The sequence below is a fragment of the Idiotropiscis lumnitzeri genome, chromosome 1 (assembly GCF_059441095.1).
Source record: "Idiotropiscis lumnitzeri isolate Australia: NSW breed Sydney's pygmy pipehorse chromosome 1, RoL_Ilum_1.0, whole genome shotgun sequence".
Taxonomy (NCBI): domain Eukaryota; kingdom Metazoa; phylum Chordata; class Actinopteri; order Syngnathiformes; family Syngnathidae; genus Idiotropiscis; species Idiotropiscis lumnitzeri.
In genome coordinates this window covers 4,507,027-4,520,267 of record NC_142391.1, presented here as the reverse complement: position 1 = coordinate 4,520,267, position 13,241 = coordinate 4,507,027, and the positions used below count along the sequence as shown (strand labels likewise).

At 44.7% G+C, this 13,241-nt stretch overlaps 2 protein-coding genes across 3 annotated transcripts in view; one reads left to right on the top strand and one right to left on the bottom strand.

Annotated features, from left to right (window-relative positions):
- Positions 1–7,662, top strand: part of sos2 (son of sevenless homolog 2 (Drosophila)) — a 26,676-nt gene extending 19,014 nt beyond the window's left edge. Inside the window, exons 14-23 of the mRNA XM_088311833.1 lie at positions 9–231; positions 301–420; positions 489–651; positions 1,549–1,666; positions 1,742–1,914; positions 2,199–2,315; positions 2,833–3,097; positions 3,209–3,250; positions 3,563–3,666; positions 4,402–7,662. Coding sequence (XP_088167959.1) covers positions 9–231; positions 301–420; positions 489–651; positions 1,549–1,666; positions 1,742–1,914; positions 2,199–2,315; positions 2,833–3,097; positions 3,209–3,250; positions 3,563–3,666; positions 4,402–4,896 — 1,820 coding nt within the window. The 3' untranslated portion in view covers positions 4,897–7,662. The remainder of the gene's footprint in view (positions 1–8; positions 232–300; positions 421–488; positions 652–1,548; positions 1,667–1,741; positions 1,915–2,198; positions 2,316–2,832; positions 3,098–3,208; positions 3,251–3,562; positions 3,667–4,401) is intronic.
- LOC148342863 (uncharacterized) lies at positions 6,947–13,141 on the bottom strand. 2 transcript variants are annotated; one of them, XM_088311844.1, is made up of 14 exons: positions 12,625–13,141; positions 11,812–11,856; positions 11,469–11,633; positions 11,267–11,367; positions 10,876–10,964; positions 10,034–10,154; positions 9,782–9,920; positions 9,612–9,707; positions 9,323–9,424; positions 8,827–8,972; positions 8,671–8,748; positions 7,880–8,417; positions 7,400–7,491; positions 6,947–7,338 (listed from the first exon to the last, which is right to left on the bottom strand). In XM_088311844.1, exons 2-14 carry the CDS (start codon positions 11,851–11,853, stop codon positions 7,227–7,229), a joined length of 1,821 nt encoding a protein of 606 aa, XP_088167970.1. In that variant the 5' UTR covers positions 11,854–11,856; positions 12,625–13,141; the 3' UTR covers positions 6,947–7,226. The 2 variants fall into 2 exon arrangements, with proteins under 2 accessions (XP_088167970.1, XP_088167978.1); XM_088311852.1 differs by having other exon boundaries at positions 8,671–8,745.
- Positions 13,142–13,241: the final 100 nt, after the last annotated feature.

Here is a 13,241-nt window from a genome sequence, read left to right as displayed (position 1 = left end):
CTCCACAGGCAAGTCCATGCGGAAGTGGGTGGAGTCCATCAACAAGATCATCCGTCGCAAGCTGCAGACGCAGTCAAACGGCGTGAGCCACAACATCACCTTCGAGAGCCCGCCCCCGCCCATCGAGTGGCACATCTGCCGCGCCGGCCAGGCGGACTCCTTCGATCTCATGACCCTGCACCCCATCGAGATCGCCCGGCAGCTGACCCTGCTGGAGTCCGAGCTCTACAGGTGAGTCGGCGGCCGTCGAGCCGGGACCGCCCATAGAAGCGGTCGTTAACGGCACCCCGCCGTCCACAGAGCCGTGCGTCCGTCTGAGCTGGTGGGTAGCGTGTGGACCAAAGAGGACAAAGAGAAGAACTCGCCCAACTTGCTCCGGATGATCCGCCACACCACCAACCTCACGCTGTGGTTTGAGAAGTGAGCGTCGCGCCGACGATTCCTCCTAGTAGTGCCGGTAGGAACTAAGTGTCCAAAATGTGTGTCAGGTGCATCGTGGAGACCATGAACCTGGAGGAGCGCGTGGCGGTGTGGATGCGTGTCATCGAGATTCTGCAGGTCTTCCAGGAGCTCAACAATTTCAACGGCGTGCTGGAGGTGGTCAGCGCTATCAACTCCGTCCCCGTCTATCGCTTGGACCACACGTATGAGGTGACTAATACTGTCGACGCATGCCAGATTCCAGTGGCGAGCCGTGCATTTCACGCGAAGGCCTTCAGGGAAATCCGACTTGAATAACTCTCGTAAAACCGTCATTTATGACACCACTGCTGGACAAATAATATACAGAAAGACACTTACGCAGTACTGAGTGAGTGTTAGATAACCTAGCTTCTCTTGAAAGGTCCGTCTTGAAAATGGCCTCGCAAGTGCATCTGCAAGTAAATTCCCTCCTTTGGCCATTCTGATTTAAAAGAGCAAGAATATATTTTAGATTTTCGAATGGTCGCCAGTTATGAATTCCGGGTGTGTTGATTCTGTATAGCGCTGCCCCCTCGCGAGTGAGTATCCAATCACAAAACGCGTCCATCACCTACAACGTAAGGCCAGCGAGAAGGCCTCGGACGAATTGTGCGTGCTACTGGTATTCTGAAATCTGCCTGGCAACACGAGCTAGCTGAATTCTGATTGGATAAAAACTCTAACCTACAAATTCAACACTTGGATATAATATGACATCAATGTGAAGAATATGATCAGAATTTCTTGATTATGTTAGGCCAGCAGAGAAGGCCTAGAAGGCCTTGACCGCCCGCCACTGCCGGATTTGTTGAAAAGAGTGAATTGCTAGCCCCTTCTCGAATAGAGCCCTACCGTATTTCCTCTAATAGTAGCTCCTACTATACAAAATTCAGACTGTATTTGTTTAAAGAAAAAAACACACAAAAAAAACAGCTTTGGCGATCATGAAAAAATGTGTTCAGCCGTACTCTCAGTATATTTCCACTAATAACTTCTACTCAATTTCATAAAATAAAAGCCTGTACTCTTACTGTATTCCCCCAAAGATGGCCTCATGTATGTGTGTGCGCGCGCGTGTGTTTGCAGGCCATACCAGAAAGGAAGAAGAAGATCCTAGAGGAGGCTGTGGAACTGAGTCAAGACCATTTGAAGAAGTACTTAGCCAAACTCAAGTCCATCAACCCGCCTTGCGTGCCTTTCTTTGGTTCGTCCGCCGCAAGCCTTCCCATCCGCCTCTGTGTCCGCCTTGAGCTAAAGCGCGGCGCTTTCCTCTTCACAGGTATCTACCTGACCAACATCCTCAAGACGGAGGAGGGCAACCCGGACTTCCTGAAACGCCACGGCAAGGAGTTGATCAACTTCAGCAAGCGGAGAAAAGTGGCGGAAATCACCGGCGAGATCCAGCAGTACCAGAATCAGCCCTACTGCCTTAAAGTGGAGCATGACATCAGGGTGCGTCCTCAAGGCTGCTGCTAAGTTGCGGAATGCAAATGTTTTTAAACCGTTAAATTTGTTTGCTGCGACGGGCGATGGCCAATTCTGAAAAATAATTGAATTGCGATTTAAAAAAAAAAATGGGAAATGATATTTTCAAGGTCTTCTTCCGATTTTTTTTGATTATCTGGACACTACAAAATAAATAGATAAATAAAATAATGTATATTAAAAATATATCTATTTATTATTTTTTTTTTTTTTAAATGTACTTGTTGGCCTTACTTGTTTTGAATCTTCAGAGGTTCTTTGAGAACTTGAACCCGATGGGAAACCGAAGTGAAAAGGAGTTTTCCGACTACTTGTTCAACATGTCCATGGAGATCGAGCCCAGGAACTGCAGACAAGCGCCTCGATTTGTAAGCACCCGCTCGTCAACTTGTGTCACTTTTCCATCAATTCCATCTTTCTAACCCTTGATCTAAACTTACTTTGGTATTGCCCTCACTAGCACTTTGTTTTTTAACCTCCATTGCAATTGTATTCAAAAGATAAGTGCTTTACAAAAACAAAACAAAAAATTGTCTACTGTACAAAAAAAAAAAAAAAAACTCGCGCCTGAATGAAAACGCCCACGTTTGACTAGGTAGCTACGCCACGTGATGCTAAGCTAATGTCCGGCTTTTCCATTGCCTTTGTTGGAACAGTCACCCCTGCCAACATGGCCGCCACATATGTCCATCCGTTGCTTTTCATGGGAAAGTTGCCCCTGCCAACATGGCTGTCGCGTTGACTTGCATTTTCGCCTACTCTAGTCTACTAGAAGCCTGTTTATCTATGACGAAAAATCAAAACTCCGCCGTACAGGCAAATCGTAAAAAGTACGATGTGTGGCTAGGAAATGAGGGTTAAGATGTGGTCTGCTTCCGCTCTCAGCCCCGAAAAACCGCCTACACGCTGAAATCGCCGGGGATCCGGCCCGTGCGAACGTCTACCTCTGGCACCCTGAAGGGCCACCCGGTGCCCCTGGAGAGGGAGCCGGCCCACAAGATCACCTTCCGGAGCATCGCCGAGACGGACGCCGAGACACCGGCGTCGGCCTCGGTGCCCACCTCCCCCAACACGCCCACGCCGCCGCAGTCGGCCTCCTCGGACCTCAGCTCGGTCTTCATGGAGCACGACCTCAGCAGTTCCTACGGCGGTGCGTTGGAGGCCCGCGTGGAATTCGGGGGATTGTTTTGTTTTTTTTGTTGTTTTTTTTTAAATCCGACTGAAGTCAATCTGACCTCTGTCTTTTTTTTGGCTCTTGCAGGTTCCAACTCCATTTTTGCTCCGGTTCTCCTGCCGCCTTCAAGTAAGTTTTGACACATCAGAATCAGAGAACTTTTCATGCTGGCTACGTTTGCCTTTTCCCACTACAACTCGAAAAAACTAAATATTGCTCTTCAAATTATCCGCTTTTTTGTGGAGTTTCTTACTGTCGCCTGCCATTCGTATTGTCTGCAACTTCCGTTGTTAAGAAATTCTGTTGGAACTATATTTTCCAAATTTATGCAGAGCTTTGGACTCCCTCTGATAGATCGTCTTGTCCTCCTACTACGTGGAAGTTTGTGCGTGTGCTTACGCCTCTGTGATTTTTTTTGTCTTTTTTTCTGCTTGCTGTCAGGGTTCCAGTCGGTTTCATGCGGCAGCCTCCACCAACTGGGGGAGGAGCTCCTCAAACCGCCGCCACTTCCGCCTCGAAGGAAGGACACCATGTCAGAAAGCAAGGTGAGAAGACTTGAGTCTTTGTTTCGTCATGTTTGAAAAAGCCACTGGACGCGAAGGGTCCACTGCAAAGTTCTTTGGCGCTCCATCGCAGGGCTCGATGCGACACAGTGGCATTTAGTCGGGAGCCCCGTGTATTGAAATTAAGTTGCTCTTGTCTAATTTAATATGAAAAGTATTTACTGATAACATTGAAATTAATGTTTTGGATCGAATTTTCGTTTTGAAAGTAGTTCTTGAAATGCCATTTTTAATCCTTTTTTCCAGTCTTACGGAAAATGGGTTTTAAATCTTTCTTTTATTTTAATTAAATATAATTCAGAAATTCAAACTAACATGTTTAATATCAAATTTAAGTTATAATCTTGAGTGTAATTATTTTTTTTCTTTTTAATTATGAATTTTTATTGAGTCTTTTTATTTGAAATCTTTATATTCTATAAAATGTGAAAATATTTTCATGAGTTTCATTTAAAAAATATATATATTACACACATTTCAATTTAATTTGTTTATTCTCAAAGAAATCTTAAAATAAGTCTTAATTATTCATATAAATTTGTTGGACAAAGGTTTTTAAAAACACTTGATCCTAAAATTGTTTGCATAATTTAATGTAATTGAATTATTCAGACAACTCTTAAGAAATATAAATCAAACTTGCAAGCTAGAAAGTATTTACAATTAAGAAACAAACTAAACTAAACCATGTGTTGTTGTTTGCACGTTTGTCATCAGAGCTCTCATTCGGACAGCCCCCCCGCCATCCCCCCGCGTCTGCCGCCGCCCCTGCCCCGGACGCAGCCGCGGACGCCGGGCTACAACGGCCCGTTGGACGGCCCTCTGCCCAGCCCTCCCCCTCCTCCCCCCCGGGACCCCCTCCCCGACACGCCGCCACCCGTGCCCCAGCGGCCCCCGGAGATCTTCATCAACTACCCGCTCAACCTGCAGCCCTCGCCAGTGGGCCGCTACCACTGGGACTTCGGCAGCTCACCCGCCTCGCCCAACACGCCGCCCGGCACGCCTTCACCGCGCGTCCCCCGCCGGGGCTGCCCGCTCAGCGCCAGCCAGAACAGCCTGTGTCCACTACCGGCCCCCGTCATCGCCGCCCCGCCTGTGCCCCCCCGCCACAACTCCAGCCCGCAGTTGCCCAAGCTGCCGCCAAAGACGTACAAGCGCGAGCTGCTGCACGGCCTCTCGCTGGTGGAAAACAGCGCCTCGGGGGACCCGTAGCCACGCCTCCTTCGCCAACTTTCCGTGACAATGACAAGCTGGCTGATGAGGTGCGCTTGTTTCGGCCGCCGTGATCTGGCGGTCGGCGCGTCTGCCTCGCAGTTCTGAGCCTGGAGTCTCGGCTCTGGCCTTCCTGTTTGGAGTTCGCATGTCATCCCCGTCCGTGCTTTCCTCCCACTTTCTAAAAAATGTGCATGTTAGGTTCACCGAAGACTCGAAATTGGCCGTACTCGATCTTATTTGGTCATAATGTGCCCTGCGATTGGCTGGCGACCCGTCCAGGGTGTACCTTGCCCGCCTTTTGCCCGCAGTCAGCCGGGATGAGATCCAGCTCGCCCGCAAAGTGCTTTAGAAATTGGATGGATTGTGTCGTCGGGTTACTAATCTCCTCTGTCGCAGTTGAAATGCATTCTCTGTGGGGTTGAAGTCTGGAGATTGTCACGCCAAGTCACATCTTGCCTCATTTGAAGTCCTTTATTGTTTCGGTGGTGTGTTTTGGGCCGTGGGCTTGCCGTTCTGAGGTTCCGGGTTCCAATCGCAGCTCCGGCTCCTCAGGCTTTGTGCCGCATTCCAACCACATGCACGCTAAAGACTCCAAATTGGCCCCAGCATGAATGCGAGTGTTGAATGCTTGGTTGACCGTGTCTGCGATCAGTCCAGGGTGCGACCCCACCCCTTGCCCAAAGTCAGCTGGGATAAGCTCCAGCTCATCCGTAACCCTCATGAAAAGAAGCACTATAAAAAAAATGGATGGATGGTTGTCTAAACGTGCACTTTAAAAGCAGTTGAGGCAAAAATAACCCAAATGGGGACAAATCGCAACTTGGAATTATTTTATCTATTTTTTTGTGGGAGTGGGGAAGGGGATGTTTATTAAAAAAAATCAATTCTTTTGGGTTGTTTTGTGCAAAAAAAATCACTTTGGATATTTTTGGCCGCCTTTTTTCTGACCAAATATTTTTGTTTTGGTTGTTTTCTGCAACAACAACAACAACAAAAAAAGCAGTTTGTCCCTTTTTGATGCATCGTTGGGTTATGTTTGACCCGACTGTTTTTAGTGAGTACCCTGCTACTGGCTGGCAACCAAACCCGGGTGTACTCTGCCTTTTGCCCAAAGACAGCTGGGATCGGCTCCAGCTTCCCCAAGACTCTGAGGACAAGCACTCTGCAAAACGGATGGCTGGTTGGCTGGAGAAAACGGACGCATCCTGTTTGGGAAAGTTCTCACTGTTGTAGCTTCAACTGTTACGCTTCCTTCTTACCGAACAGCTGCCAAAGTCTTACGTATTTCATGCAGGGGGATAAGGGAAAGGGAGTCTTTGTTTGCTTTTTCTCCTTTTTTTTTTATGTGACTTGCAAAAGGCGACAGTGATTCCGCCGTCCCCTCAATTCTACACTGTGACTGTTTCCAAGCCGCACAAAAAGTTGCCTTTCCCTCTCGCCACACTCGGCTCGGATTTTTTGCACATCGAGCTCCGGCAAAGTTCGATTCCCGTCAAGCCACGATGTCAAAACGGCGGCGGAAGGACGTCGGAATGACCCTTACCTAAGCGCCGAATACCTACAAACTTTCTCAGCCGACCCCCCCCCCCCCCCCCCCCCCCCCCCCCCGGACTGCAAATACAGCCTTCCCGCGCCGCTCGGATGTGCCTTTTTGGTTTGTTTTCTACTTTACGGTGTCTCTAATAATATGCTAAAATGGAAACAAAAACAAAAAAAAAACTGAAAAACAAGTTGCCTATGTAACGTTTAGAACAAAAAGCTATACGACGAACTTGTACATGTTTGTGTATAGTGTGTGAGGGGGGGGGGGGGTGCGCGTGTGTGTGCTATTTTTTCTATATATATATATATATATAGAGAGAGAGAGTGAGAGAATTGCTACACCAATAAGATAAAAGCATATTTGCTAACCTCTTCTCTGATAGTTTGGCTCAGGCCAAAACCATCTCTAGTATAAAACTTTTACTTCAGTTCCGTCTTATTGCCTAATAAGATAATGTTGAAATGAGAGAATGTGTTTTGGTGCCATCTTGTGGCACCTGTTGGCATTTACAAACTTGCATATTTTCTTACAATACTTTAGCTTGGGAGTGGGGGAATACAACTTCTACCCTAACAAAAAACAACTTTATTTGCATAACATTACATCTAAAAAAAAAAAAAAATTACATTTGTAATGTTCCGTTACAACTTTTTGTCTTGAGGAGCGGGACTTTTCATTTCTATGGAATTTAGAGTGACGCCTCCTGGTTATATTTTATTGGTGTTACAACTAAGAGGGGATCCCTGGGTCCAAAATGTTTGCAAAGTCCTCAAGTGCCTCAAAGTTAAACTGTGCTGCATGGTCCCTCGCTCTCCTCGCTGTCCTCCCACAATCGTCCACTGGGTGGCGCCACAGAGAGACCCAACTGCGGTGGCTGGCCTGAGCCTTGTCCGGCTCTAAAGATGAACAAAACCATGACGTGGCCGTCCAAGCAAACATCCCATAAGTGCCACTGACCTCAGGTGTTCTCTCAAGGTGAGAAAGTTGGCCCTGGTGGAGGTCTGGACCGGCATGAAACCTCTGTGTTCTTTCTCAGGAGATGCCTGCGCCTGAAACAAACAAAATAAATTGTCAGGTTGCCCCCGTATTTTACAGCTTGTATTAGCAGCACTATCAGTATGTGAATATTACAAAAGTGGCCTCCTGCTTTGTCGGGTTGTCCCTGATGGCCCTGAAGACACTGTTGGAGAAAAGGCCCAACAATTAAATATTTAACCAGCTGTGGTTTTACTGGCTTGTCATCCACACTAGTTCTGAGATAATACAATAAAGGGTGAAACTCGTCACCTGCTTGGTTGGGTTGCCCCAGATAGGCCTGACCACACTTGTGAAAAAAGGTTAAATAATTGCGTCTTTAGTGTACGCCCCCCCCCCCCCTTTTTTTTAGCATCAATGATAGTTTGTTCCGAAAACAAACGAATGGTTGTACGCAGTCACCTGCTTAGTCGGGTTGTCCCAGATGGGCCTGAAGGCACTCTTGGCTCGAAGCGGCGGCGACCCCGTCCTGACGTTGACCAGCCTTTTTCCACAGGGGCCAGTGGCAGTCGACAGGTTGGCGGGGGTCCTCAGAGGAGGGTGTGGGGTCCGCCTGGGAATCTGCCAGCGGAGGCAGACGCTCCTCTCCGAATGTTGTTGGGTGGACGGCTTGAGGAGGACTGGAACCTGACTGTCCTCTTCCTCCTCGTCCTCATCCTCACCTTCCCTGCAGGAGGTCACCGAGGAATCGTCAAAGGCTGACGTGTCGTCCGGATCCATCCGCGGCTCCTCGGGACCCGGGTCACCACCACGTCGGGCCGCGGTACGCCAGCCCGAGTCGTCATTTTCCGCCCAGTGGCCCGGATTGACGGTGCAACAGCGGCCGTGCGTGCATTGACAGGTCTGTCGCTTCACCGGACTGCAGGACCAGCACTCCACACGCATGGCATGCTGGTCCAGGCCGGACCCGTTTGTCAGACCCGACACCAGCTGGCTCTCTCTGGAGGTGAGTTGACATTTGTACAAGGGTAACCTTTAGCTATTTTAAAAAAGCTTACAGAAAAAAAATATTTTTAAAAAGATACACACACACACATCGCCGTATATATATATATACATTAATTTTTTATCAATAATTTTATTTTTTAAAGAAAAAAACATTTTATAATCAGTGTACAGCAGTACGTTAATTGATTGAAAGGAATTTGCTCACCAACTTCCGTCTACTGACGGCAGAGGGCGCCCACACTCACCTCGTAGCTGCACCCTCCTCTTTTGTCCTCTGAGGGGCGTTGTTTGCAAACGAGCCACTGGGCTCTGCGACGCAACTACTGGAATGCAAATCATGCAAACGAAATGCATTTTCCAGTGAACAGCTACACATGCAGTCGGTCAGTTCGTCAACTTACTGCCACGGCGGCGCTTCGTCGCCATCCCAGCGGACATCCTCCTCCAGAATGGTGTGACACCGCGACAAAACATCCCGGAGCGCTCGCTCGGTGCCCAGCAGCAGGCTGCAGTCCGGATGCTCTTTGTTGGTCCACTGCAGCAAGTTCTCAATACCCGCAAAACAATCCAGCCATTTTATTTTTATTTTTTACAAAATTTAATTTGACATTTATCGGTGACGTGCCACGATTCAGATCCCAACTATAAGCAAGGGAAAAGTCAATTTTCATACACATTACGCCTGGCAAAAAAATCCATGATAAAATGTCCATTGTGTTTTTTTTAAACCAAAATTAAAAGCATACATTTTAAAACACATTTAAAAATAAAAATATATTTCGGTGTGAAAAACGCACATAAATTAGGTAAAAATCCAAATTGATAAAATATGTTTTTAATTGAATAAACAAGCAAAATGATATCGAATCGCACACAATCACGTATTGTGTGTCTGACCTGGATGTGACTCAGGTAGCCGTGAACACGGGTGACGGGCGCCAGGAGAAGCGACAACACTTGGATTTGCTTCTTTTCCTTTTCCGCTTGGCCGCTTCCCTGCTGTCAATGCACCATCCACAATTTTTTTTAAATTCAATTTTACATTCTTTTCATTCAATTATCATTTTTGATCATTTTTTATCACGTGAATGTTAAAATATTTTTATATTATTTCTTCAAATCAAATTTAACTCAAATTAATTATATTTAGATTTTTCCAATTTTTTTCAAAACAACTTAAACTGACCTGCTTGTCCTCGTGTTTGTCCAACTTGTGGACCTCCAATAAGAGGAAGGTGGCCAACGCGCCCACGTAGCCCACGTATGCGTCCGAGAAAGAAGTCTGCAAACACACATTTCGCATCAGTGACGGTCGACCGGTGGGCATTCGGGACCTCCACCGAAGCGCACGCTCACGTCGTTCTGTCCAACGAGCCCCACCAGAACGTCTCCCACCAGGGACTTCCACCGCTGGGCGGCGAGCCGCTCCTGCAGGGTGTCCCTGAACAGCAGGTGGCGCTGCAGGAGGCGCTCCACCAATGCGGCAAACTTCTCGCTGTGTCAGAGCAATATTGCAATATATATATATGTATATATATATATATATATATATATATATATATATATATATATATATATATATATAATATGAAAACAAACCAAGCTTACTGAGGTTGAGTGGTCAGGTGTTGAGTGGGTGTTGTCTTATATTGGTCGTAGAGTTGCTTCAAAGTGGACACGTACTCCCACTCAGAGTGGAGCAGCTGCAGCGCCACCTGGTGTCGCGCATCTGTATTGCACAGACATTTATTCCGACTACTTTGGTTTATTTTAAAGCTACTTGCTGTTATTGATTTTTACAAACTGTAACGCATGCTAAAATCCTGAACATTTTGTTCTTGGTATAGGGTTGGGGTTAGGTTGATAGGGTAATAATAGGTTAGTAATTAGGTTAATATTCTCTTATCCAAATCTATACATTTTGGACAAGAGAATATTTTTCCTCACGCTTCCAATATCATGACTTTTCAGGGCAAAAAAGAAAGAAACAAGAAAAAAAAACTTTCATTTTTTAAAAAAGATATATTTTGATTTTAAAGAACAAATGAAAAAATAAATAGATTAATAAATAATGGAAAAAAACATGTTTTTCCTGCAATTTCTTAAAGATTTGGATTTAAAATGACTAATGAATTTTGTTTTTAATAGAATTTTGGAGGATTTTTTGACAGAATTTGAATTGAAATCATAAATAAACACATAAATAAATAAAAAAATACATTTTTAAAACATTTTTGCCAATTTGGATTGAGTTAGATTTTAAAACACAAGTGAATAAATTCATGTGTATATGTATAGACGTGACACGTAGACACATGCATCCATATAAATATTAGATACGCTGTATATATATATATATATATATATATATTTTAAAATAATCAATCCAAATGCTTTGATCGTAGCGGATTGGAAATCGAAGCATTTTTGTGTATTTTTGTCGTTGTGACCTGTTCCCTCGGTGAGTCCAGCTTTGAGGCCCTGCAGGAAGCAGTGCAGCAAAACTTTTCCGTGGCACGCCTCCGCTGGATCACTGCAACTGAGGGGAATACAGTATAGAAAAAAAAATCAGTTGTTTATGAGTTTATGTGTGCTCATTAAAGTCAACATACAGTCTAATACGTTTAAAAAACCCCACAATGTAAATAATTATTTATAGGGACTTGATTTTTCTTTTTTTTTTTTTTCTAAAGAAATCACAACTTTTTTCAACTAATAATTATGTTCACTCTGAGTTGTAAAAGTTTGCGTCTGTTAAAGTTGATACTTAAAAAGAACATTAACACAAACATTACAATTTTTGTAAAATGTATTTATTTATTTTACGGATAAAAGACTTACGTTTCTCCGCATGTAGCTGAAGTACTTTCTGCGTCCCGCTGATGGCGCTGCGTGTCGCTCCGCAGCGCCAGCACTTGACACCGCATCACGCCAAGCTCCTCCTACATGACAACACTGTCAGCAAGTCAACCACTTTCACTGCACACACACACAAAAAAAAAAAAAGAAAGAAAAAACACCCCGGCGACAAATTTGGCCTGACCCTGAGGGACTCCACCAGGGCCTCCAAGCGGCGCGCTTTCTCCCGACAACGGCGACGGTTGTCCTCCAACTCGTCGCACAGGACCATGTCTCCGTGTTGGATGTGGGCCAGCTCCAACAGTGCACCCGTCAAGCCCGTCTTCAGCTCCGAGACCATCCACTGCAGCTAAAATCGTTCCATTCGATACTCATCATGAGGCTCGCAAAAAATGTCATCGTTTATTCCCCACTAAAATTTCCCAAAACATTTTTTAACAAAAACATCTACTACTTCTACTGTTTCTAATACTGCTATTACATCAACTAATACTGCTAATACTGTTGCCTCATGTGTTTCTACTGACCTTGGAGATTTCTGTGACAAGCTCCGCCTCCTGAGGCTTCATGACCTGACCAAAAAAAAAAAGAAAGCACACGCGCAGTCATTCAAATAAAAATTGTGAAAACTCATGACCAATTTTAAAAGGCAATAAAATCACATTTTGGCCTTGATGATGCAGCATGCGGCTCATTACCCAAAAGGCCGTGTACTTGTGTACTGCATTCCATACGTCAGCTCAGTACAATATCGCCTCAATCTTACACAAACTACATTTTGCAAAGTTTGTTGCGTTGATAACGCCACAAAATGCATAGAATGCGACAAGATCTTGAATGAAACATCATTTTGTGCCTGTTGAGATGTTTTTGCCAAGGTGGAGGGCCCCCCACCGGCGGCCCCTCTGCTCAAGGAAGTGGCAAGCGCAAGCCCTGCAGGAGGTTATGTCCTCCGCAGTCTGCTGAACACAAGGTGCACAATTTATAATATACAACAAAACCACTGAAGGAGGGAAAAAGATTTTTAAGCACCCTATTTCAGATGGGAAAATATGGAAGTGTGTTGTATGGACGCGTATTGCATTCACGTGAAAAAATGTAAATCTTGTCTTTCTGATTACATTTTTTGCGAGGGCCTTTGATTTTAGGAATTATTTAGTTTCCCTGTTTTTCAGATTTTTTTCAGAATATTTTTCTGTCATCATTTAAAAAAGAAAAACAAAAAGGTGCAGAAAGAAATATTCAGAAAAACTGAAAAAAATATTTCGAAAAAAAGATTCAAAACAAAAATATTCTCAAAACACAATCGAGATGTTTTTTTAAATGAAAGCAGAACTTACCTCAGTCAGGCCTTTTATTCGCTTATTTGACTTCAACACTCTTCAAAAAATATTCCCTTTTTTCCTCTTACAACTGCTTTAAAAATATCCCTTTAAATTATTTTCCCTCCCGAACCTGTAAAAATCGTTCTTCATATTACTTTTAGCTCTTGTGCGTCTAAAAACACACCATTAAAAAAAAAAAAACTCCTTTATGTTCCCATTTTATTCAAGGATCTGCAAATTTGCGCCTTTGTATGTTCCTTTGTGTTCCCGCTTTCTGTTCCGCAGTTTCTAGTGTTTTTATTTATTTTTTTATGCTCAACGCCGTGTGGGCAGCAGATGTCCTGTGTGACGTCACTGTTAATGAACGCCCTACAGCCCATTCTCTCATGAATTAAACTATGAATTTTGAAATAAAAACTATTTTGTCATATTTTTTATTTATATAGGTAAATAATGCATACATAATATATCCAATGGTATAAAAAAATGATTTAACGCCATAGTTTCGTTCCCTCACGTCATCTCAAACCACCCCGCCGGTGTCCCGCCCGACTAATTTAACGAGTAATAAAATCAAGCGAACGAATGTTTGGTTTGTGCCGTTCGTGCTTCCTGGAAAAGGCGTGGCTAAA